Source organism: Cariama cristata, unplaced genomic scaffold (assembly GCF_000690535.1).
Source record: "Cariama cristata isolate BGI_N322 unplaced genomic scaffold, ASM69053v1 scaffold24983, whole genome shotgun sequence".
NCBI lineage: Eukaryota > Metazoa > Chordata > Aves > Cariamiformes > Cariamidae > Cariama > Cariama cristata.
In genome coordinates this window covers 1-26,438 of record NW_009610539.1, presented here as the reverse complement: position 1 = coordinate 26,438, position 26,438 = coordinate 1, and the positions used below count along the sequence as shown (strand labels likewise).

General features: G+C 37.7%; 2 protein-coding genes across 2 annotated transcripts in view; one reads left to right on the top strand and one right to left on the bottom strand.

Annotated features, from left to right (window-relative positions):
• Positions 1-18,709, top strand: part of PAXBP1 (PAX3 and PAX7 binding protein 1) — a gene marked incomplete at its 5' end in the record, with an annotated part of 25,159 nt that extends 6,450 nt beyond the window's left edge. The window contains 11 exons of the mRNA XM_009697931.1: positions 4,335-4,458; positions 6,758-6,857; positions 7,309-7,424; positions 9,783-9,982; positions 12,001-12,145; positions 12,300-12,421; positions 13,170-13,246; positions 13,511-13,577; positions 15,109-15,255; positions 15,701-15,855; positions 18,044-18,709. Coding sequence (XP_009696233.1) covers positions 4,335-4,458; positions 6,758-6,857; positions 7,309-7,424; positions 9,783-9,982; positions 12,001-12,145; positions 12,300-12,421; positions 13,170-13,246; positions 13,511-13,577; positions 15,109-15,255; positions 15,701-15,855; positions 18,044-18,161 — 1,371 coding nt within the window. The remainder of the gene's footprint in view (positions 1-4,334; positions 4,459-6,757; positions 6,858-7,308; positions 7,425-9,782; positions 9,983-12,000; positions 12,146-12,299; positions 12,422-13,169; positions 13,247-13,510; positions 13,578-15,108; positions 15,256-15,700; positions 15,856-18,043) is intronic.
• Positions 18,710-23,926: 5,217 nt separating this feature from the next.
• LOC104159906 (cystatin-F-like) lies at positions 23,927-25,658 on the bottom strand (the record flags this gene model as incomplete). The annotated part of the gene is given in 4 exon segments (XM_009697930.1): positions 23,927-23,973; positions 23,976-24,003; positions 25,070-25,186; positions 25,486-25,658. Coding segments are annotated over 4 exon segments (365 nt in total), but the record flags the coding sequence as incomplete, so codon positions are not given.
• Positions 25,659-26,438: the final 780 nt, after the last annotated feature.

Sequence of the window (26,438 nt, the reverse complement as noted above, 5' to 3'; positions counted from 1 at the left end):
TGTTATAAACTTCCTCCTACCAGGCAGTTTCACATAGTTCATACTGCTCTAGTGTCTGAAGGAGAAAAGTTTTAAAACTAGTGTAGCTGTCTGAAGACACCCAGACTTAAAAATACACTTCTTTCATGTAGTGTGATATTTTTGTATATGTCTAACTTGAAAATTTAGTCTGTCTTTCTTAAGTTGTTCATTATACTTTACTCACTTCGTTGTAAATGTAACAGGAGCTCCTGAATATATATATATATTTTTTTTTCTTTTAATATATATATATTACACAGAGGAGCTGTAAAAGTCAGTTAGCAGTACATAGGCTATTTTTTCATTGTCTTCTGCGTTGAATACAATAGTATAGTATCTTCTTAATACATTAGCTGTCAGAATTACATGAGTAATTGAAGTTACTACTTACCTAGCTTGTTAGGTGTGGGAGAGGAATGTAAAAGCATTCTGGTTGCTAATTGGTTAGACATTAATGTTGAGCATTAGTGGTATTGGGAGAGTCCCATCTTCAGTCTAGTAAGTTAAAGAATAGCTATGTCATGAACAAACCCAGGAAGCATGGAGCAGTTAATTCACCCAGCTAATTGGTTAGTTACAATAGATATTGTTCACTGAAAAAGCAGTATTCCTGAGTCTGTATTGGCATTAGCTGTTGAGCAGTAGTAAAGGTACTTTCCTTTGCAGCTCTGTCAGTGCTGGTTGTCTGGATGCCTAAATTCCTACTTAAAGATAACTTTTTATATTCTTTCTGTAAGATAAATTTGTATTTCAGAAGACAAGTTAAACAGCTGTATCTCTATTCAGCATTTGTTTCTAAAGACCTCACGTTAAATTTCTTTGTGATAACTATAATCCATGTCTGGAGCTTCTCTTTGGTACCCCGTGCTGTCTTGTTCTGATACTTTCTTTAAACAAATTGTTTTAGAATGCACCATTCTGACTATAAACCAAGCCTTTTAGTCTCCCGGATTTTCTCTAAACCAGGAAAACTTACTGTTAAGTAACTGTAACAATTTCAGTTCAGTTTGTAGGAAGGTATTGACCTATCTAGCTATACTAGTAAATAAATCAATTCCTGCAGTTGTACAGCAAATCAGCTGCTGATAATGTAACAAACTGGCTTGTTAAAGTTGCTTTCTTACCATATACCTTTGCTTTTCTGGTAGTTGGTCTTTTACGGGTTCTACACCTGAACACCTTGCTCCCCCTTCGCACCCTCCCAATACCACACCTGCCATGCCAGTCCATTGAACTTGTAAGATGGAATTTTTAGCATCACATGCTTCTTAGGGGCGTTCACACTGTTTTGCTGTTTTCAGTTGGAGGCTGCTGCAGTACCTGTATGTACAATGAGTTGCAAAATTAGGAGGCAACATGGTCAGTTTTACAGGAGCATTTAATTTATTATGTTGTCCTATATATTCCTCAGTTCTTTGGCCAGATAGTCTGTTTTGGAATTCAGGGCTTTCGGCATGACCAGGACACCGCAGCGTTTTCTAAAAAGGAGGTGGGGGGGAGGGGACAAAATAAAGTAATAAAATCAGTATCAGTTTTTATTTAAATGAAATAATGAAATGCAGCAGGACAGTAAATTCTTCTTATCTTTTGAACATAGAGGTAAATTACCTTCAGCTCTTTTGTAAAGCCTGTGGCCCTGACTACCTCATATTTAAAGTGTGTGCGTTTGTAATGTACATAGTAATTATGATTATAATATACACAAGCTTATAAAATGTGTCTCCATATGTGTAATAACAATACTGTGTGTATATATGTGTGTATATATATATATACACACATACATATATGAACACATATCCTGAATATATATCAAGCTAGGTCCCTCCCTATCCTTTCAGATATGATACTTTGAAGATTTCTCTTCATTTTTTTAGGACTAGGCATGGTTATTAGCCAAATTCACATTGGTACTGGTCTAAATGAGAAAGTGGCTTGCTGAAGAAGCACTAGTGGGTTCACAGTGTACTTGTCCACTCCAAAAGAGTCCATTCCCCTATAGTCTTTTTGTATATCTCTTGATTCAGTTTTGGAGAACAAAAGACCATCATCACAAATTAGACTTTCTTCCTCCTACCATCTTATTTCTGTACCTGTTCACCATGGTCAACCCTTCATGGCTCACAACCAAGCAAAACCGTTTTGTTTGTATTCTGTTTTGAAGAGACTCTGAATGTTAAAAACACTTTGCTCATTGGTAAGGTGCAGTGGAGAGTATAATGAGGCAGCTGTTAAGCACATTTTAAGAACAAGCAATAGAAATGTCAAATTCTCTATGTGGGTGTTTTTTTTTATTTTCCTCCCATAAATGATAAAACCAGTAGAGCAGAAGATGCTTGTGTGACTTCCTTCACAAGTAAACACTGTCAAAATTACGCTTTCTGAGAAGGCTAGAAAGTGGTAACAGCGTCTTTACATTTATCAAAAGACACTGTGTATCAGAGAGGGGGACTGTAGCTTAAAATTGTCCTTGTCGAAATGTTCAGAGAGCTTTCCACTTTTCCTCTTACGCTGTTTGCAGTGAAAGTGAAGAAGAAACCTCAAACCACTGAATTTAAGATATTGACTAAACAAAACACAGTGAGGGCTGTGACTTTATAGTAGTCAGTGAAATGGTCAGTCACTCATCAACTGCAGTATTGATTATAGAAAAATAGCGTCTTCTAAGTCTCTTCTGTTTTAAATGGGCAATATTTTGAGTGGATTCATATATCTGAATACATAGCTGAGGTTTTTTTAATCCTGAGGCAAGTACAGAAAGAACTTCTAGGGACACTTTGAAAAATTTTCATTTAACTTTTCAATTTTAGAATTCCTTTTACACACTTAAGAGAAGAAGCTGTATTTTCTATGGTAAACTGCAGTAAAACTAGTATTTTTTAAAATTATTATTTCTGTTTTCAGAATTGTCTTAAATTCCAAATATACACTTCCAGCACTGGGATATTCCCTCCTCCTATTTCTGTCTACTCTGTTTTCTCCAAAAGAAAGTTGCACATATTTTGAGTTAGTGCAGAATTGCTTTCATTTTAATCCCTGTAGCCCAGTTTATACCACAAAATGCTAATACTTCTTTCCTTTTAATATCTCCTCTGATATGCGTGTCATTCTCAGATAGCTGAAATGGCCCTGTAGCTATAATCTCATAATCTTGTATTTTACTAGAGGAGGTTCTTTAATAGCTGCTGAGTCACATTCTAAATTACATCAGGAAACAATTTCTGATTTTATCTTTTGTTTTGAAAAATACTTAATCGTGGATGGTAGGCAGCAATGAAATATTTGAGCTAAAAGACTGGAAGACTGTGGACTAAGCATATGTCTCAGAGGTAAGGAGGATATGGCTTCAGTGTTCATACCAAAAGGACTTGCCTTTCCAAATTAAGAGATCGTGAAAAGTTCTGTTTTGCATTTGAATATTTATAATAATCTAGTTTTCACTTGTCCTGGGAAATGAATTTTTGCAAAAGTGAGCAGTGAATCTGCTTTTTAATGTCAGGAAATTCCTAGTTGTTAAAACATCATCTATTTTTGTTATAGTTGCTACTGAAATTTAGTCCACTTAAAAAAAGAAAAAAAAATTGAAGAAAGAAAAAAAAAAAAAAAAAAAAGAAGGAAAAAGTGGCAGGTCTGATCTGACTTCAGTCCGTATCATTCAAAGGTTATACTTAATGCATAACTCACACAAGTTGTACAATTTTACTTTTAATGATAGGCTAGAGAAATGTTTTACTGATCTGAATTACCTGTTGGCATAAAATGCTTATGCAATGTTTTATTGCATTTCAGTAATAATATTTCAGCATGTGCTAATAAGAGTTACAGCAAAACAATACCTGCTGGTTTCAGAACGTTGGATTCATGCTTTGTTTTTTCACTGTATACAATCAGGTTATTTTCTCGTTAAAGTGTAGAATACCACTACATTCTTGTTTAAAGATAGAGAGGAAATAATGAGGTCTGAGAATTGTAAGCACTGTAACACAATACGTAATGCACTTGGTAGAGAAAACGAGTACTTGAAATGACATTTCACACAGTATGAAATGGTTGTCTTACTATGTAGACTCATTCAGTCAATGGAAATTACTTTCAGAATGCTTTTGCTATGGTTGAAAGCTGTCAGCGTTGTTAAATGCATGCATTTTCTTCACGTTGAAATATTTACTGGTCCAAATGATACAAATGGGTAAAAGGAAACAGTATGTGCTGCTAGAAGTACAGTGGCAGCATTATGCTTCGGAATAGTATGGTACCCCAGAAACTAAGCACTTGAAGAATTTGGTATTACGTAGTGTGTTGTATTTTTACAGGTGCCTCTGATTAACGAACTTGAATCCGCAATGCACCAGCTGTACAAACAGCGAGCTTCCCGCCTTGTCCAAAGACGACAAGATGATATTAAAGATGAATCTTCGGAGTTTTCAAGCCATTCAAGTCAGTCCATCTTGAAGGTTTTTATTATTCATTAAACAACCTTGTTTACTTAGTATGGCTTAATTTGAATGTAAATGTTTAAAGTATGACGGTCTTAAACTTTATTCTTAATCCTGAGATATGTAGAAGCAAGTTTAGATGAAAGTTTTCTAGTCTGTGTTGTTCTAAACTCGAAGCCACTCTAACTCTTGACTTCATCTCTCCTTTCTGTTGCTCTTAACTATATTTTCTCTTTCCCAGCACTGAAAATGTATGCATGGTGGCAGTGGTAGTAGTGGTAGCATGTGACACCTGATTTTCCTCTGATGTCAGGACTTTTTTTTTTTTTTTAAATCTCCTTGGATCTATACATCTCCTGTAGCATCTACAGTTAACTCTGTACAAAGCCATGAAGCACTGGGCTAGAGCTGACTTCTGTGTAATGCTCTATTTTGTAGGCAGCATAAGTATTTCATTTCAGACACTTAACTGGTAAAGCTAAAGAACTAGAAGAGATTGGTGCCATTGTTGAAAATCAGGCTAATACAAAGTGACCCTGTATGAAATACAGCTTAAAATTAGCCAGTTAAAATACCTACTTACTGTGAGTGTGTGGATGGGGGATTGTCATTGAGGAGTTTTCTTGTGGTGATTACCCTTCAGTATGTAAAACTCTACAAATAAATGTTAACTTGGATGGAAATATACGTTCCTTGGAGGAGGTTTTATTCAGCACGTTAAACAACAGGTAAAATATCATATTAATAGTAGTCATCTTTCTGCTTTGGAGAGCTTCCCATTTTTAAAAATTACTTTCTTGTCTGTCCTATTGCTGCCGTAAAATCCTATAATAAAACCCATTTCCTATTCTGTCACAGTGTGTCCAGAGATGAAATTTTGTTAATACCATTAGATAGAACTTACTGAGGGTGATAAAGCATTAGGCATCAGAGTTGGTCATCCCTTTACGGAGTGCTTAGCATACATATTCCCTTTAGGACTTTATTTGGAGCCCCAGGCATCACGTGTAGGCCTTGCAGTTTTACCACGAAAATGCTGTTGTGAGAACTAGAAACATATTTCCTAAAAGAAGCTTAGAATGGATTGTTTTAGGCTGGAATTTAATGGTGGGGTGGAAATAGTTGTCATTGTCAAGGCTGGGTTTTTAAAGGGAGAGCTTACTTAGTGTCTGGGAGACTTGAGAATGAATTTCACTGTGTCTAGACATAGTTCAGTTCTGCCCCTCAAATTATCACACAAACTGGGAATTGATGCCAGCCTTTGATTTGGTGTGTGTTGTGGACATAAATGATTTGCTTTTCTTCATACAGTGTCAGAATACTAAAGGGCTAGAAATGAATTTAAGTTTGTCTGCCAACTTTTTCTTTACTTCTGTGTAAAGACAAGTAGCTCGGCTTCGAATAACATTTAAAAAAATTGGACAAATGATGGCTTCATCTGTGTGTTAAGGCTTTTAGTAGTTCTGGTATAGAATTGGAATACTAACATAGATCACCATTAATATTTCTAATGATGTATTTGTAAATGGATTTAGTTAGAACATATAAATTTACTCCTGAAATTTGGGTAGGCTTTTGTTTCAATTTTGATGCTTTTATTTTGGTGGGTGGACTTGAGCACTGGCTAACATTCAGTCCACTTTTTAAAATTTACCTGAAAAGGATGAACTGGAACCACTCTTGGGTCTGCCTGCTGATTGGTGATCAGCTTCACTCGTTAGCTGTGTTGTTTTCTATGATCAGGAACATCTATAATGAATCACAGCTTAAAAAGAGGATGATTTATTTTCCTGTAGATTTTGATGTGTTTTAAACTTTAGGCAATCTAAAGCATATAAACTTAGAAAACACTATGACTAGAACTCTGAAATAACATATATTCCTGCTTCTGTTGCTCTTCTCGGCCTTTCTTTTTGTTAATTTTCTTTTCAAAACATATATGGTGAACGTGTTTATGTAAGAAGCACTTTTTGTTTTGCAACATTCAATTTAAGCAATTTCTATTAAAACTGTTTACTTTTATATAGTTGGGCATTGTTGTGAGAGGACAAGGGTAAAGAAAGTATGGTGAAAGCTATTTGACATTTAAGTGGAGATTTTTCTGAACTCCACTACTTCTTCCTCTTTTAACCTCTACACTTGCGAATTCAGGCTTCTGAGTGCATCTTTTTGAAAACTTCAACTTTCTACTTCAAATTACACTTATTTTAAAGTAGGTAAAAGACGCTTACGAAACTGCCTACAACACATTTATGTAATTGTAGATAAGCATTTTAATTTTCATCAATGTAATTTTACAGACAAAGCACTGATGGCACCAAATCTTGAATCTTTTGGACGAGACAGAGTGATCTATCAAGAACAAGTAAAGCGTCGGACTGCAGAAAGAGAGGCTAGAAGGTAGAGTACTGAGATTTCTTGTCCATTAGGAGTCTTTGCCTGCTTGCAGAATATACTTGTCCTGCATGATGTACTAATGTAAGCAGTGATGTTTGCTCCTTTCCTGCGAAGGGAAGAAAACACTTAAGATGGTATGCTGGGCAGAGGTATTCTTATATATCCAAATTTACCATGCAAGTGTACAAAACACATCCTTACATGATACTGATTTAAAGTCACTAAAAGAAAGCATAGGAAACCTGTTCCATATCTATATTGTCTCTGCTGGTTTATCTTCCTTCCATTGTTTGAGGCAGTGACGTAGTGGAATATTTGAGGTGGTGACATAGTGAAAGTTTATTTTCAACCTGATTTCCTTGCATTGAAAGTTATGACAAACTTAGGCGGGTCTGTTCATTGTATACAGGAGGAAAAAAAGTAATAGCTGATTTGTGCTGCTGATCCTTTTCAGAGCTCGTCGTAGACAAGCAAGAGAGCAAACTGGGAAGATGGCAGATCACCTTGAAGGCCTTTCCAGTGATGATGAGGAAACTTCAACGGATATTACAAACTTCAACATGGAGCGAGGTTAGAAAAGTTACTAAAGCTTTATGTAACAAAATACAGAAACTTTAGCAGGGAAAAAAAAAAATTGATCCAAATGCAGCCCCATCTGTATATTTCACCATATTTTGGAGAAAGCTTAGGAGCTGTTCCTTGCTGGATCATCAGTGTGACCAAAACAATCTCTTTGGCCAACCTGATGTGCAGCTTGTAGCTATAATGAAATACCCAGGTCTTACAGAGATTCATTTCATTTCATTCAAACATTCTTTTGCTGGCAAGCAGTAAGCTTTTGTACCTTCAGTGGATACTAAGTCTTCCTTCTAATTTGTAATGTGGTTTATCATTCTTCAAATATCTGTTTGTTTTACATGTGAAATTCTGAAAACCTCAGTGCTTTAGAAACTTTTTTTCCTTGATAGGAAGTATTTTCTGGAGTTCTGTGTAAACATCTAGAAATGCAGTGACAGAAGTTTTGTAGACTCTTGTTACAGCCTGGCAAATTTTGCAGGTGACAAAAAACAATATTAAATGCAAACATTGCAGAAAGATCTCGTGGTACTGACTTGATTTGAAATTCATTTGCAATTTTATGATGACTTGCTCAAAATAACCATTATTATGCAATTATGCAAAACTCATTATGCAATAAATGAGGTTGTAAGTTAGGCTAATGCCTCTAAAGCACTGGGAGAACTGCAAGAAGCCTGAGATTTGGGGAAATATGGATAGTTTGATGGAACAGTCATCTTTTACAGCAGCAGTTAAAACAATGCCAGTGGCTACTGTGAAACCAGTAGCGAAGAAAGATGATCACTGTAGTAATCCTGTTACCTTCAGATTTTGAATCTGAGTACAAGTATCATTCTCTCTGATTAAAGAGAATTTAATCAGATTAGAAGAAATGTGTAGAAGCAGAGCAGCAAGGATCACATATATAGAATTATTTATGTCGTATGTGAGGAACAATTTTGGACTCTTCAGCTAGGAGAACGATGTTGACTTTTCACAGTATGAGAGCTAGGGGCATGAAATGAAGTGATAGGATAGGTTTAAAGTAAACAAGTCACTTCCCACAAAGAGTATAATAAAAGTGCCAAAGTCATTCCTGTAGGTGGTTGTGGAGACCCAAAATATGAAACAGATTAAAAAAGCAATTAGATGAATTGTCTAGCAATTGGATCCTTCAGAAGTGCAAACAGTTTCCACATCTTTAGTTGCTGGCTCATTTACCAAAATTTGATAAACATCAAATCTTTTTTTTATGAAATATTTTTGTTTATCAAATCTTTGATAAACAGAGCAACTGTTAGGGTTGTTAGGTGCTATAATAACTTTGCTAAGTTAAATGATCTAGATTAAAAATTCAGTGTGACTGAATTGCTCTTTGTAACTTGGCACTTTTATGTTTACACAAGCCTTTTGTAGGAGTTTTATCAGTTTCTGAGAAAACATAGTATTTCTAAAGCTTCTTTTTTATCATTCATAGCTCTCATGTTAGTCCAGAATCAGCGGTGAGCTATATGGAACAGAGGGATGCACTTTGCACCTGCCAACTTTATTTGTAGCATCTCTTTTGATCCCAGTGTGAAAAGTGTGTTTATATAACATAGTCTCATGTTCCCTTAGCCCTGTCTCTACCTGCTGTGTGTACTAGTTATGTTAGTTGCATATAGGTTACTCCTTGTAACTGAACATTTAAAACTGTGGCTGCAGCAAAAGTGACTGACTAAAATGAAGCTAACCCTGGGAAATAGAAGAGATGAAGGGAGAATAATATAGGGAGAAGTAGTTCTGGACTGCATAGAATACTGGCACTGTAAATACAAAAAAAAAAAAAGTAAGGAAGGTGCTAAGGGGTTGTAATGGTTGCCCAATGCTAACAGCCATGTTATATTCAGCAGTTTAGCATGGCATCTGCCAGGACCCACTTTCTCCGAAGTGCTGCCAATTCAGTTGGCTCATCTGAGATGCTCTCCTGTACTTGCACTTAAATGAGCAAAGTTGTAGAATAATTTGTGTTGGAAGGATCCTGGAGATCAGCTATTCCAAACTCCCATGCAGAGCAAGGCCAGCTCTGAAGTTAAATCAACACTGAATACAGCCCAATACGTCACCAGTCTGGTCTCTGGTAACTGAACATCACTGTATGAAATGTTTAAAGAAAGACCTGTGATAAAACAGTATATTGTAGAGTACTTATGTGCTCGTGTTTTTAGTGCTTTGTATATTTAAGGCAGAAGTAACAGAACTTTTAAAGGTGATGGTTTTGTTTATAGGAGTTAGCTTATGCCAGCGAGCATCAAAGTCTGCCTTGAAAGAGGTATTACAGGGAATAGACGATTAACTTATTACTCTTTTTTTTTTTTTCTCCCCCACCAGATCGTATATTGAAAGAATCCAGCAAAGTTTTTGAAGACGTTTTGGAAAGCTTTTGCTCAATTGATTGTATTAAGTCACAGTTCGAAGCTTGGCGCTCAAAGTACTTTGCCTCTTACAAGGATGCTTATATTGGCCTCTGTTTACCAAAGCTGTTTAACCCTTTAATCAGACTTCAGCTGCTTATCTGGACTCCTTTGGAGGTAAGGTCCTCTGCAAGCAACTTCTACGTAAGCTTCTGTATAGTGGTTCTTTCACACTTCTGCAGAGCAAAGTAAATTGCACCTTTGATGTGTGCTTCCCCTAAATGTATGTTCTAGGCATGAAGTTTAAAATGGGCACCTCTTTTGGGGTGAAGCTTTTCTGGAGAGTTTCTGGACTGTTGTCCTCTGTATTCCCAGCAGGCCAGAGTTCAATTCAGCACATGCCAATACCTTCTCAGTGAGTGCTGTAGACCAAAAAAGCCAAACCTGCTTCTTAAATAATACACTTAGGTTTTAAAATACTTCAGAGAAAATTATGATCCTAGAGATGTTGTTTCTTCGGAAGTGGAACTAAGAAGCCTGTTTTTATGTTGACTTACAACCTATGTCACTACATTATACATCTTCCTTTCTCTCACCTGCTCCTTCATACCCTGTAGAACTCTGGCTGGCAGTTTCCAAATCTTCCTCACAGAACTCATTGCCCAATTGTTAGGCAGGGGACATGGGAAAAGCAGGACAGCATTGTTGCAGCCCAATATCCCTGACAAATGTTCATTGTCCAACCTGCATATGTGTGGTGACATGAGTAGCCATTAGGACAAACAGTTTGGGTAGCTTTTGACTCCCACTCTGTTCTTCCTACCAGTGAAAGCTCTTGTAATGTATTTCTGCTTCAGTCAGGTGCTTATTTTTGTAGTACTGGTAGGAACTTACTTTTTTCTGCCACATTGGCTTTTGCTGGGGAATGAGAGTAGGTCAAAGCACAGAGTCAGTGCAATTGTGTAAGCTTGATGTTTTTGGTTTTTTTGGGAAACTAGGCTAATAAGGCAGATTGTCTTCTTCCCTTTCAAAACTTGTACTCATCTACAGCACTGTCTGCAGATGTATTAACCTGTCTCACAAATGACTGAATCTCTGCTTTTTTCAGAAGCTTTTTTTTTCTTAACTACTAAGAGAATATTTGTAGAAGGGGATCTTCAGTCGCCTCTGCTCTGATTGCAGAGGAAGGGAGGCACAAGTCTTCTTCAGAGAGCCTTCAGAATATTTAATTGAAGAAACGAGGGAAAATCTATGAAAGGTGTCCTCATTAAGTTTAAAACTGTTTTTGTACATTCTCGCTTCCCCCATGCTATGTCTGTGTGAGTACTGGCAAAGCAAAGCTCAAGTTAGTTGGAGACATGGTACAGAATTCTCTAATCTAATCGTTTTCACTACTCTGTGTTACTGGTCCTGTTAAGCATTTTGTTAAGTTAGAAAAATGACAAGGCATTCATAAAAAGAGGTTTTTAATCCAGAAAGCATAATTTTATAACGCAGCACAAATGAACTATACTTCTCAATTTTACCCTAATCTGTGGGCTTTTATTTGGCTCAAGTGTAATTAGAAGTTAAAATCTGCAGGGCAACAGCTGCCCAAAAAAGCAGTCTTCCACCATTTTCACTGTCACTAGATCTAGTGATTGTGTGTTTGTAGAGTGAATTGGTTCATTTGGCTGATTTATGGAAAATTGCTCCCCATCCTCTCTCAGGTTTTGATTGGGCTGTCCGTATACACTAACCTGACCTGTGATGGCATGATTAGTCGTGTCCAGGCAGAGAGGCTGAATATTTTCTTCACTTCTCAGGAATAAGGCTTGCCTATGTTTCTGAAGGAAGTAGTATTGCTGCTTCACAAGTAGAGGAACCAAAGCAGGTGAAGTAATTTGCCTATCCTTGTGCCAGATTAAGAGACTGTTTGGTCTTCAGGCACTATATTTTTTTTTTTTTAATTATTATTTCCAGTGCAGAGTAGTACCTGTCATGTAGACAAAAAGGACTAGATTTTTGAGTTGTTACTGTGCTCAGTTGCTGCTTAACCTGCCTGCTTAGGACACTTGGTAGAATGTTTTAAAATAGTTTTGTTCTGTTTTGTGAGTATATCATACTTGCATATGTAATACTTTTTATCTTTTTTTAAAATGTGTTGACTTCAAATATCTGTTTAGGAATCTAACCTCAATTCTTTTTTTTATTAGGGCAAGTGTCGAGATTTTGAAACTATGTTGTGGTTTGAATCATTGCTATTTTATGGCTGTGAAGAACAGGAGCAAGTGAAAGATGATGCTGATATTTCATTATTGCCTACAATTGTGGAGAGAGTTGTTCTTCCTAAATTAACAGGTATAGTCTCAGAAAGAAAATGGGGGAAAACAGGTGTGTGTGGAAGCTGATGCTTGTTTTTACTTTCATATTTTACTGTTTTGTAAATTATTGCCTGTCTTAGTACCTGTATTTGAGTATTTGGAAAGTGGAGTAATTCTTTAATCTTTTCCAGTGATTTCTGAAAATATATGGGATCCCTTTTCTACAACACAAACTTCTAGAATGGTAGCAATTGTACAGAAACTAGTAGATGGATATCCTTCGGTGGTGAATGCAGAAAACAAAAATACACAAGTAAGTTGTTTTTTCTTAAATATCTTGCATAAGTTAAGGAAGTTGAATATATTTTTAATACACTGTATTGGAGAGTGCAGTATGCTTAGTGAGGAGCAAGAAAGAGAATTTTCCAGTTATTTGATGCTCTGCAGCCTGGTTATGGAGAGTTAAGTATGGTGATGAATTAGGAGGAGGAACTCAGTGAAGTCTCCCCAAAATAGATACTAGAGATAAAAAGAGATACTAAATGTACTAGGACTTGTTGGTTTGCAGTTTTGCTTTAACGGTCAGCTACAAATAGTCAGGCTTTTCTTTTTTAGATCTTTGTAACCTTTTCAAATGTGTTACCTTAAAATTTGATTGTTTTACTGATCTTCTATGAATACAAGAACCGATTTCATGAGTTCAGGTGCCGTAGCTAATGCAGTGTATGTGTTGCCTTTAGAATAACGGGAGATAGGCCAAAGTGCACGTGTATGGGGAAGCTAGCAGAACATTAAAAATTACAAAAGCCTTGACTTCGCAGAGGCTAGTTGTGTAGCCAACCTTAACCATTGCCTTCAGTTTTTACTGAAAGCATCAAATTTCAGTTCTGTTAATTATTATAGACTTCTCTAAGACTTTATTTATGTGTGTACTTAAGTATGTATGCCTTTTACTGTTAGGGTCACCAATGTTCTTTGTTGCTTTGAAAATCAGTTTCTGAGTGGTTGACTACTGAGCAGTGCTTTGGACACTTAAAAAAAAAATAATGTATCTGTTTCAGATGCTTTTAAAGGCATTGTTGCTAAGAATGAGGAGAACACTAGATGATGATGTATTCATGCCCTTATATCCAAAAAAGTAAGTTTGCTTTCAACTACGGTGTTAGACCTTTACTAGCAAGTTTGTGTCTTCTGTCCATAGTTAACAGGGTTTTTTTCCCGGTGTGGTTCACTGGCTGGATACAGGAGATCTTTCGTTACCATGCTGTGAGGACTTTAGCAAAGACAAGCAGGATGGAAGGGAATAGTTATAGAAATGAACTGTGTGTGGGAAGGACGAAGCCAGCAAACTCCAGACAGAAATGGTCTTGGTTGCTCATTAAAGAAATCTTTTACTTTCCAGCATCTTAGAAAACAAGAACTCTGGTCCATATTTGTTCTTCCAACGTCAGTTTTGGTCCTCTGTTAAGGTAAGTCAGTAAATACATCTGGTAAATCTTTGGTCTAGATGGTGTAGGTATAAAATCCTCTTCAAATTTGTGGGAAATGGTAGATGGAAATTGCTTTATTTGAAATAACTCTAAATTAGGATTCTTAGTCTTTGATAATGCACTGTGCCCTCTTAAAAAGATTGCCACATGAAAGCGCCATCATTTTAACTTGTACATTGTGGGTTTATTTAGCATACTCAGCCCAGTTTTTTTTAATGTCATTGTACTTACCAGAATAAAATATGCTGCTTTTATTTCACTTATGTGGGAATGAGAGAGCTTGGTTATTATTTTTTAATATATATATAGTGTGTGAGAATCTTCATGAAAATAACTTGACCCCTTTTGGAAAACTCACTGCTATTTGTAAAGTGTAAGAGCATTTGTAATCTGAGTTTAGTTGAAATGCTAAAGAGTGTGAAAGAAGAAGTCTCTGTGTGTGGAATGTGCAGTATAGTTTGCAAAGGTCTGTAGAAGATATGACTGTTGTAGTTTATTTCCAGTAAAAGACTGTGAGGAAAATTGACTCTCAACTAAACAGCAACATATGAGTCCTATGTTGACTAAACTGCTGATCTCCATGATCATGCAAACAAAACTTTTATCTGGAATTTTTTAAATTGCAGCAGTGATGGAGACTGTATTGTGAATAGGTTTGCAATCACTTCATTTGCTGAAAATATTTGGCACTGAATTATTTCACTTTGAAAGTCAACTTCTTAAATGCTGTCTAGAGCAAAAAATGCACAAAGCTCATTTATTAAAATGCTATTGTTAAAAGTGAAACAGATAGCTTATTTAGGGCTTGTGTCTGTTTTAAGAGTGAAATTGCCTGCTTCTAGCAGTTTATAATGCCGTTAGAATGCCACGTCAGAGAAGCATTAAAAATGCAGCTCTCTTGTGCTAGCAAGTCAGTTATAGCATCACAGACGAACAGAAATAGAAGCTGGGAAGCAAACACTCGTTTACTGTTTCCTGATGATCTGACTCGACTGCTGGCTGTGTTCATTTGTACGAGGCTGGCAACAATTCATCACCAGTGGGGAATCCCAGCTTTAGAGTTGGCTTAGACAGCTTTCACCTGTGATGCTTTCTGTGTCTCTTGTGTCACTGTGCCTTGGAAATGAGGGTAGGCTGACAGCGTAGCTGGGCTTTTCATTAACAAGGCGGCTGTGAATTTGCCCTATTTGGTGCATGCTAGGCCTCACTTGGCTTGATATTGACGTCAGATTTTGAGAACAAGATGGCTTAAAACTGTTAATTCTTTTTTTTTCTGATTTCTTGTGCAAAACATGAGCAAAGTTGAGGTGGTGGTGGTTGTATAAGAATTCGTAATGCTGTCTAGGCTGGTACTTTATGCTTTCTGAATAGTATTGAAGCTAACAGAAGGAATATTTCCACTGCTTACCTTGGCCGTGCTGTTGCATTTGAAGAGGCTATAGACTGTTTGATTAACTATGTGGTTTCAGTACATTTTTAAATACTTATTTTCCCTATTTTGTATTTTCAGTTATTAGGAAACTTTCTCCAGTGGTATGGAATCCTTTCAAACAAAACTCTCCAGGAGCTGTCAATAGATGGTCTGCTAAATAGATATATTCTTATGGCTTTTCAAAACTCTGAGTATGGAGAGGACAGCATTAAGAAAGCTCAAAGTGTAAGTAAAATCAAACAATGCTTAAAATGACTTGTAATTCACAGATTTCAACTGAAGGAAAAATGTAGTTGAAACTGAAGGTTATAAAATTTTGGCTTTGATTTCTCAAAAGTGCAGTGTCAATGAGAAATAGATTATTTATTTATTTATTTATTTATTTTTCAAAATACACAAACTAAAGAAGGAACCTGCTCTGGCTCTTACATGTAGATAGTTTGGGTATAGTGTGTGTTTCAGTGTTTTACTGCTTTAATTTTGGATTTTTCTGGGTTTTTTTTTGTTTGTTTTTGTGTTTTGTTTTGTGTTTTGTTTTTTTTTTTTTGTTTGTGGTCACTGTTTTACTAGGTTGGGCCTTGTCACTGCAATCTTACCTGGCAAACTTCACAAATCATGCTAGATACCTTTTAAAATTTTGTTTAACTTTTCTTTTTCCTCTTACATCTAGGTAATTGCTTGCTTTCCTAAACAGTGGTTTGCTAATCTAAAAGGAGACAAGACTATTTCTCAGCTAGAAAACTTCTGTAGATACCTTGTTCATCTGGCTGATACAATTTATAGAAACAGCATTGGTTGCTCTGATGTAGAGAAAAGAAATGCAAGGTAACTTACTTTGAGTTAATGCAGTTGCAATTCTTGTGCTTTGTGTTATTTTGCTGATGCATGCAAACATGGGTAAATATCTCCATACTGCTGCATGTCCATTGAAACATCTTTGAATTCAAACTTAAAAAATGTTATGGTATGGTAGATGGGGAGATTTTTAAGGTGTCTGAAAACAGCAGCTGCTAGAAATCCTTAAATGTTCATAATATATTTTGCACTACTGCTCAGTGTCACTGATTCTGGCAAATTTTGTAACTACTGGTTTTAGACTGTTCCACCTTGTGAACCTGTTGCCAATTCCTGTATAATGGCTTCTAAATTATAAACTGTGCTTTTGTATACAGTACAAAAGTTCTGACTTTATTTACTCAACCAACTAGATGAACCTGTTTTCTGCTACGTTGAATAGTCATTTTACTTATATCCGATAACCAGCATAATTAAAAGTTTGTATTAGATGCATAAATGTTACTGCTGGCCAAGTAAACTGAAATACTAGGGGTGTATCATTTTAAGCAATGATAAACTTAAAAACCAAATTGTTGCACTGATACACGGGAATGTAACAAGACTGGAAGATTCTTTATTCCTATGCTGTTGCATGAGAAGGAGAGGTTTCAAGGTCAATAGTTCTGTTGTTCCAGCAAACCTGAAACTTGGAAAGATAAACCCCCTTGCTACCTACATTAGTCATTCTTGATAGCTGAACTTGCTTGAGCCATTTTTGAGTTACTCTTCAATTATTGAGGCTCTCTGGAGGATTAGATCCTTCTCCCTTTTTAATCATATGCGTAGCCCTGAAACAGAGACAGACATTTCCCTTGAACGGTAGCGGAAAAATCTTGGTTAAGAGGTGTTGGTTGTTTTTTTTTTTTTTTTTTTTCCAGTTGCAATATTGGTTATCAGACACCTTTCTGTCTTTAGAGTCGCTTTTGGCTGTGGCATATGAATCATCTTGTTTTCAGAGAACTCCAAGCTTTGTGCCACACTGGGTTGTGCTCAAACAACTTTTTATCTGTGCTCAGGTTATGCCTCAGAACTTTGTGTCCAAAGTAGAATAGTAGTGTCACGTACCAATTTAAATTTCCCCATGATTCAAATTCAAAACAGATTTGTTACTTCTTGCTTTCTAAAACCAAAATGGTAGCCTAGCATGATACTGGAATTGGAATGGAGGAGTTAAGAGAGAATCCAGTAGAGATTAAACTTTCTCTCTTTTGGTAGCCTGTTTCCAAACTTGAAAGAACTTTCTTTACCAGCTGAAATGGTAACTTGGTAAAACTTTGTATTGGAAGAGAAACATCCCATTAATCCTTTTTTTTCCATAGTGAGTTCTAATTTAATTTCTATTTTCTGTCCTCGTGCTTTTTCCTGGCATTTAACATATCTGTTACCATTGCCCCAATTAAACAGATAACATAAGTCTGCAGCAGATATATTACTTTTTATAACTCAGGAACGTCATGTCTTTTCACATAAAACTTAGTACAGTTGTTTGAGACGAAAATGCATTAGTTTCTGCCGAGAGGGAAGTGTATCTTTACCTATGTTAGTCTTCCAAATGTTGGATGCTTTTAAACAGATCAGCTAAGTTCATTTTTAAGATTAATTTTGATCTTCTAGTATTTTTTGTGAGACTGGTTTAAATTTCATGTCTGTCCTCCTTGCAAGATACCAAAATTGTTCTTGACAGCCAAAGAAGTACAGTCCTATCAGTTTGTTCAGTCTACACTTCCTAGATTGACCTGAATTGTAACAGAGTTCATTGGTGGCAAACTTTATACTTTTTTAAGGCATGCATTAAAGCATACTCGCTGCCTTGATTTTTTTTCCTTTTGTGTGGGTTTTTTTTTTTTTTGGCTTAAACATTAGGTACCAAGAGAGCTGTGACTTATTGCACAGTACCATAAGTAATCCAAGCCTTTTTCTTGAGATTATATAGTATTAAACCATATTGTATGATTAATTCCTACTCCCAAAATAATTTTTTCAATTTCAGTACAAAACTGGTAACCAGCTTATTTTAGCGGACTAAACAAGTGGAGGAGAAGATGATGTGAAGTTATCTGAAAAGTTCTGTGAAACTGATTTACTATAGGGATACATAATGTAGTCGTCTGTTTAAATATTAATACTTGGACGTGGTTGTTCTGTTCCTGTATTGACTTCTCCTTCCTCATTTTAGGGAGCACATAAAGCAGATCATAAAGCTTCTAGCAAGTATCCGAGCACTGGATCATGCTGTGGCAGTTGCGAATGATCACAATGTAAAAGAGTTAAAGATTTTAATAGAAGGAAAATAGACTTTTCTGACAACTCATTTTGAGCTTTAAAACCATTCCTGATGTGTAATTTATGTACATATGTAAAGTTTCTTAAACTGTAAAGTATTGATCTTTGTTTTAATACAAAGTGCATTCTTATATACAGCATCCTTAAAAAAAAAAATTATTTGAAAACAAAAATGAAATCCCAAGATTGTCATCTTTCCAGAAATCAGATTTTCCTTGAAGTTTCTCAAAATCTTGTTTACAAAAAATACTTTGTACTCATGATTAGTAGTCATCTACTCCTGCTAATAGTTCCATGATTAACTGGAATGTGTATAATATATTATGTGTAATACGATGTATGCATATATTTATACCACCACGTTGCTTTCACACTGGATATAGAAATCTTGTACTGTTGGAATAAGCTTTTCATTTGCTAAAAAATACTTATTTTGACAATAAAATGATCATATTATTGGTCAAAAGGGCTGGCAAAACGTTCAAGTATGTGAAAATCATTTGAGCTAAAGAGTAGAGACACTTTCAGCTGAAACCTGACCTTTAAAAAGCAGCTGTGCTGCACTCAAATTGGAATAGCGAAGAAATTATTTGCATTCAGAATATGGAACTCTTAAGACTGTTCTTAGAAATGAAAGAGAAAGGAAAACCCAAATCAAAGCTTAATTTTTTTTTAATACAGTTACACAATGAGAACTTGTGATTATTGCGCAAGTGTACATGACAGCAATTCCTAAGCCCCAAACACCTTTCATTTTGTAGGAGTAATAGTTCACCCATGAACTCTGGACCCTTGTTCCTTGTGTAAGTTGGTTAAATTCAATGTTTGTGACATGGGTTTTTTTGGTTTCTTTTTGTGTTTGTTTTTTTTTTTTGTAAGTTCATACATGAAACCTGTTTCTTCTGATTGATATGACTAAAGATATCAAGCAAAATGAATGTGAAGAAAATTTTATATGCTATATTTGAAGTATTTATATTGTAGTAAATAAATAAATATTACACTTCCCACTAAATACCATCTAAGAATAGTCTTGCAAAAAAAGCTTTTAATTTAAATGTAAATTAAAAAGAAAACAATTTGAAAATCTGGTGATTTACATCGGAACACTAGTGACTTGATCCTTGGGTCCAAAGCATGGGAACAGCTATTTCTAGGTGTGCCCAACTTTTTTGGGGAATTGTAGCAATAAATTGGCATACTGGAAGAACGTAAGAAATCATTGTATTTTATGCTCATGTCATGTGGTATAAATGAGTATATTAAAAATGTACAATTTGTAACATGCACACTTCATTTGGACACTGAACAATTGTTTTCCTGAACTGTTGAGACTGATGGAGTACATTCAGAAATATCTGCTTTTAAAAATTGTTTCAATAAACTTGTCTGTCAAGGAGCTGTTGGAGTGCAACTTGGAAAGCTTTATTCCTTTAGGAAGATGGTAAACAAAATGATACACCTGCTGGCTGACTATTTCAGTATGTCAGAAACTAAAAACCATCCTTAGAAGGTGGACTTCTGGAGTGAACAAAAGTGTCTTTACTTTGAAAAAGGAATAGGATAAACACTGGAATTCATATACCTGCATAAAGAGGAGTTAAGATACTTCAAAAGACTATCGTGCTGGTGGTGACATAGATTTGATTTTTTGTGCATGAAATTTTACTGATTTTAGTATTTTGTTAGACTGAACAGGACACAAATAATCCATGCTACCAATGTTTCTAAAAGAGTATTTATTTATACTCAAGTTACTTAATCATCACAGAGATTCAAAGTGCTTGGTCAAGGGAGGGAGCAGGGAGGGGGTAATCAAAAATGTGCAAAATGAGATTTATTTCATTTTTGGGGGGAGGAGGAACAACACTGTACAGAGACTTTTCTGCATCTTAATGCATGCCTGCCTTCTAGTCACAGCATCTCCATGGGTGAGGATGTTCAGACACCTTTTGGATGGTCTAGTTTGGCTACTCTTTCTAGTCTAACCACTGCAGGGTAAAGCTCAGTGAAGGTTAACTTCCTGGCTTTAGGATGCAGTCTTTAACACAAGCTTTTATAGTACAGCAAAACTACTGCTGGTATTCAGAATAGCTGCCACCCTTACACCTGCAATTATATATATATGGGGGGGGGGTGGGTGTATTCTGTGAACAGAATGAAATACGCTCAAGTAGTTCTTAGACCTGTGCTGCTGTTAGGTTGACTGTCCAGCTGGATAGTTAATGTTACTGTTTGGAAATGAATGTGAACAGCTAATATTCGTGCAGGGTTGAAAATATACTTTATTTTTATTTGGGTATTTTAGACTGTGGAATTCCTTCATCTGAAATTACTAAAATAGCTGCAAAAATTTAGAAGCCTGTCCTCTCTGAATATATTAATGTAAGTATGCATCGTGTACTGTCAAATTTGTTCAGAATCGCTAACAACCTCAAATGCCAAAGCTTTTCACTGGGTTTTCCACATCAGAATTTTGACTGCTATCTAACACTGAAGCTGCAAGGTGACAGATTTGAACTATTTCAACACTGGAAAATAAGGAAAATACTTGACCAGGAGGTGTCAGAATTTGGATTTTCAATTATGAAATTTTTCAGATGCTGTGGGTAATAATGCGAAAGTGTTGCAGGAAAAGGGTTGGCGTCAACTCTTTCTTTTGGTGCCAGGTGCCTCTGTTGAAAAAGATGGTCAGCAGTAATCTCTCTGAAGGCCCTCTTCAGCCTTGATCTGCTCTTCACCCGCTCTCCCTGGGGTGATGGTATGCTCGGCTAATAAAACAACAGTAACTGGATTTGGTTTGGAAATCGTGGTTATTCACACTCTGCTGCTTCTCTGGCAAGAATACGTGTAATGAGTCCTTCCCTCGCTCCCTGGCTGTAGCACAGGGAGGGGAAAAGCTAAAGGTTCAAGCCATCGGCTATGATCTCAAACTTTGCTTTTCTTCTAATAGTAAGTGTATATATATATATATATATGTAATATATATAACTACAAAATTTAAATGCAGGTTTGTAACTGCAGTTTCAGTAGGTGTGCACGCTATTAATGGAGATCCAGACTAGGGGAACAGCAAAGCTCAAGACATTTGTTGTTAAAAATACAGACATTTTACTCCCAATTTGGACTTTGATTAGGACTGTAAGGGAGGGAACAAAGAGAATATCTTCCTTGTAATCTCATTATAAATTATAGCTACAGAGAATCTTTTTGAAGATAGCCTGTAGCCATTTTCCTAAATAACGGCTGCGGAAGACGGGCTGTTCAAATGACAGTTGGCCTGCTCTCCCTCTGCTACGACACGTGTGGCTGTGGTGTCTAAGCCCTTGCACATCTGAGGAGTTTCTCTTTCTGTCCCCATGCAATGTCACGTTTGGAGAACAGTAACGTGAAGAAACTTGCAGCAAAGTGTACTTACGAGTGATATGTAACCTAACTTCTCATTTTGGGCGATGTGGTGTCTTTCCTATGTATAAATGGTTAGAACTGTATAGGCATTTAAAGACTTTATGTAAATAGTGTTACCTAATTTTATTTACAAACAAAATAATCACTTTCACGTCTACCACTTCACCTGCATCTCATTTATTGATGCAAATTAAATGCTAGTAGCAAAGTGGTTATACTTTCTGTAATGATCTTTAAACACTGTTACATAAACTGCTGCTTGGTTGAGGTGTAATCCCAGGACAACTGCTTAACAGTTTACCACTGTTCACTATCAAAATTAACAAATAATTAATTTGTTCATTATGTCTTACCCAAGCATCATTTGGGACAGACTATGGGACGTGGAATTGGAGAACAGTGCCCTGTCTCCTGAAGGGCTTGGGGAAATCCTTGCTTTAGCATAAAGCCCCTGCAGTAAGGCAGCTTAAGGAAAAGGAACTGAGCTGGACTACACCACAACTGCGCATTTTAAAGGTACATTTTGTTTTGCTTTATTGGTGGAACAGATGTTTCTGCAGGGCACAAGAATCAAGAAGATTTTGCTGAAGCTATTTTAAATGCTATTCCACAGCTAACTGCCCTGTCACTTTTCTGGAGCAAACTTCTAAAGTAGAGCTGCTGGAAGATAACTCATGTTTGCCCCTGATACTTTTATGCGAAGGTTGGTATCTCAGCATAAACAGCTGATGAAAGTGATTGCAAAGCCTTGGCATAAATCCAGTTCCTTTAAATCTGAGTCCATTTTGTGGCAGTAACCTTTGCAGATGAGATAATGACCTCCTAAGCTTCTGGGTCAGTCTGCTCAGTGATCAGAACAGAGATCTGATGATGCTGACACTTGGACCTTCTCATCTAGCTTGCGTAGAGAACAGGGTGCTGTCAAAGAATAACATTTTTGCTGCTCATTTGAGCTGCTGCTGGGCCACCTGCTCGTCATAGGTGATGTTTCTGAAGCAAAACTTGAGACTTGCCCAGCCTGCAAAGGTTTGCTTTGGGATTACTTGGAGCAGAGACCTCAGCTATGCTGTTAATAGATCCATCTGTCTTAAGATCCCTGGACCTTGACCTGGAGGCCTTCACTGGTCTTTCTTGACTGAATGATTCTCATAAAGGCTGAAAGTTGAGGTGTCACTGACAATAGGAGTTGGAATAGAGCTGCAGAAAGGCAACAACTGTCAGAAGGAAAGGAGTGTTTGTGGAAAGTGTTTTTCATAGGTTAGGTGAGGGCCCTATCTATTTGTAAGTGCTGGTCTGTGTATGACTGAACATTGGCCTAGACTTTATTGCTGTTTTAAGGGAGCAATTACCCAAATCCTTCCAAATAAGGGCCTTAGTCCAGAGCAAGCAATAATCTGTCCATGCATGAAGAGCGAGAGCTGAAGGAATGGTGGATGCCCATCTTGAGAAGACCATCATTCTACTGAACTTGAATATAAACTGCAGTCAGCCGGAGATGGAATACTTGTATTAACCTGAATGAAACTACATTGTTTAACTTCAGCAAAAATATGCTTTGGGAATATGATGAGGTTTCAGGGTACTGGGCCATCTTGTCTAGATGGTGCTTTTGCCAAGAAAGGTCAAACCATTTGATCCCTGAGGTCCCTTCCAACCTGGTATTCTATGATTCTATGACTATTCATCTTAGCATTTTCAAAGATGCCCTTTCATAGTACAGATTAGCTTTTGATTAAAGTAGAAGCACTAGTTAGACTAAGTCATTTCTGGGCTGTGGGTGTGTTTCAAGACAGCCTCATCCACACTCTTGTCTTGAAGACAGAACAACTCTACCTCACGCATTCCTGATGGATATATCTAACCTTTTCTCTAGCACTGGAGACTCTTAAGACTTTTTTTGTGTGTGTGTGTCTGTACCCACAGGCAAACTATCCCATTGTTCTAAAGCTTTCCTCAGTGTTGCAGTCACATGTGATGTGGTTTAGGGTTGTTTACGTCATAGCTGCTTGAAGATTATCACAGAATAAAGCAAGTCCCAACAGAGCTTCCTGGGTGTATTCACACTGCTTGGAGGCTGGATGGCTGTCTACAGAACGAATGAAAACACGCTCTCATCTGCAGTTTAGTTTTGGAAAAACAGATGCACAACTGGAGAGCAATAAATTCAGTCAAGGCAGGTCCTTTCTTTGTCACTCAGATTTTGAGCATCTTTCTCAGGGAGAAAAATAACCATGTGCTTTGAGAGAAAAGCTCTGTGATGATTCTGTACAGCTGTTCCCCACTTCAGTTTTAGCATCAACAGTCCAGGCAAGGAAAAACTCATGGTGGTAGATCCCCTGTAAGTCAGGCTTTCATGGGGAAAGGTGAGTCAGTGACAGAGCGCAACAGAGACATGTGCTTTATGTAACCAAGGCATATCCAGACCTCAAAATAGCATCTCAGCATCTGCAAATAAAAGGAGAATTGGTGACAAAGTTTAGGTGGCTGCTGGTTGGTCTCAGCATTGTGGGCTATGATGGGGCAGGAGAGAAGAGTATCTTATCTGCCTCCTTTATCCTAGGAAAAGTACTGTCTGCTAAGTAATCATCTTAGTGGGTGTGCTGGTTTTGGCTGGGATGGAGTTAATTTTCTTCACAGTAGCTGGTATGGGGCTGTGTTTTGGATTTGTGCTGAGAACAGCATTGGTAACAGAGGGATGTGTTAGTTCCTACTGAGCAGGGTTTACAGAGAGCCAAGGCCTTTTCTGCCTCTCACCCCACCCCACCAGCGAGGAGGCTGGGGGGGCACAAGGAGTTGGGAGGGGACATGGCCAGGACAGCTGACCCCAATGACCCAAGGGATATCCCATACCATATGGCGTCATGCTCAGCATATAGAGCTGGGGGAAGAAGGAGGAAGGGGGGGATGTTTGGAGTGATGGCGTTTGTCTTCCCAAGTTACTGTTACGCGTGATGGAGCCCTGCTTTCCTGGAGATGGCTGAACACCTGCCTGCCCATGGAAAATGCTGAATTAATTCCTTGTTTTGCTTTGCTTGCGCGTGCAGCTTTTGCTTTCCCTATTAAACTTGTCTCAACCCATGAGTTTTCTCACTTTTCTGATTCTCTCCCCCATCCCACTGGAGGGGAGTAAGCAAGTGTCTACATGGTGCTCAGTTGCTGGCTGGGGTTAAACTACAACAGTGGGAAAGCCCCTGTAAAGATTTCCCCCACCTAGGAAATCTGTCTGTTTAGCATGTACTCTATTTCTACACAACTTCACTCAGTTATCCAGGGTAATGGCCTAGATGGCTGTGTCTAGTTCAACTCCTCGCAGATGAGAGGTGGCCCTGGATGCATGAGAGGTACTACGCTGCTTACACTGATAACCCTGCCTCACCTCTGCTGGCTCTACACAGAGGAGGCTTGTGCATCTATGGGGACATGGCAGAGCTGGCCTGAAGGTGACTACACAGCTAGAGGTGGCCAAGAATCACCTGTAGTTACTGGGTACCCAAAGGAATTGGACATATACCTGCTGCAGATTTTTTTTCCTTTGGAAGTGACAGCTGTCCAGACTGGGATGCTCCCTCTTCTCACACATGGTGCATCCAATTTCCACGTGGAGCATGTACTTCAGCCCTCCGACAATCTAGAGAAAGTAGTTTCCTCCTTTAAAGTAAGGGCAGGAAAGGGATACCAAAATTTTGGCTAGGAATCAAGTGTTACATCTGTGAATTGTGTGTGGTGGTGTCGACAGAAGTGTTTTATACTGAATTACTAGGATGGGGGGGAGGGGGGAGACCTCCTGTGGAGAAGTTGAATGGGATAGAGGGACATGTGCTGTTTATGTTTAGGCATGCATAGCTGTTCTGAGAAGGATCAAGGCTCTGTAGGACAGTCAATTGGTAAGTGGTTTGGAGGACCACCAGAAGTCTAGGCTCCTCTTACCTGTACCATGGCTTTGTTTATTTGCGATTCCTTAAACAGAAAGAGGTCATTGGAACTGTTGTTGTATCTGTAAACCCCAAAGCGAGCTGCCTTGCAAACACCAGGGTTGTCGGAGTTCATCAGGACAGGGAAGCCAGGTTCCAGGATTGAATGAGGTGGTGGTATATCTGTAGCTGAAACAACACATAACATCAGGTGCCTGAAACAGTGGGAGCTTCAGCCCACTGAAACAATTCTTAACCTTCTTACTTGACCCAGGCACTTGTGCTTCAGAAGGACTCTGCTCACATTGGCTACAAAGTAATTTTCCTTTATACGTCTGAATTTGTCAAACAATCTTGTGGAATGAAGTGACAGAAAACGACGCTACTAGAAGTGGTAGCAGAGCTCACACTGACTTAGAAGAAACCAGGGTATCATGAACATTATTTAGAACATCTCTGGTATGACTCCCAGCTCATAGAAGGCCCAACATTGAATCTAGTTATAAAGCTAGATCATATTGTTCAGGGTACAGTATAATTTTGATAATTTATCAAGGATATTGCTTTTCAGACGAACATTGTTTGAAGCTTACCCCCTCCAACTTCCCAGGCAGTTGTGATGATCAGGGCTTCCTATATCTTTCTCGTTCTTCTGACTGCTGACCTTTCTGAGCCAGTGGGATGTCAGGCTTGGAGAGTTTCAGCAGAAATCAGTGAGCAGCTTTCTCTGTCAAGACCAGTTTTTCCCTGCAGAACACAATTACTTTGTCACAAGCTGCCTGAGAAGACCCATCGCCAGGACAAGTAACGCAATGAGGCAAAATGAGATTGAGACCCTGCAGAGTTTCTGTGCAAGAAGGAAAGAGCTGGAGAATTTCAAGTGAACACTGAGGTGTGAGAAAAATCCCCTGGATGGTCAGGGAGGATGCTCTTCTCTTCGCTGCTGCTGGGCAGCCCAGCATCTCCACC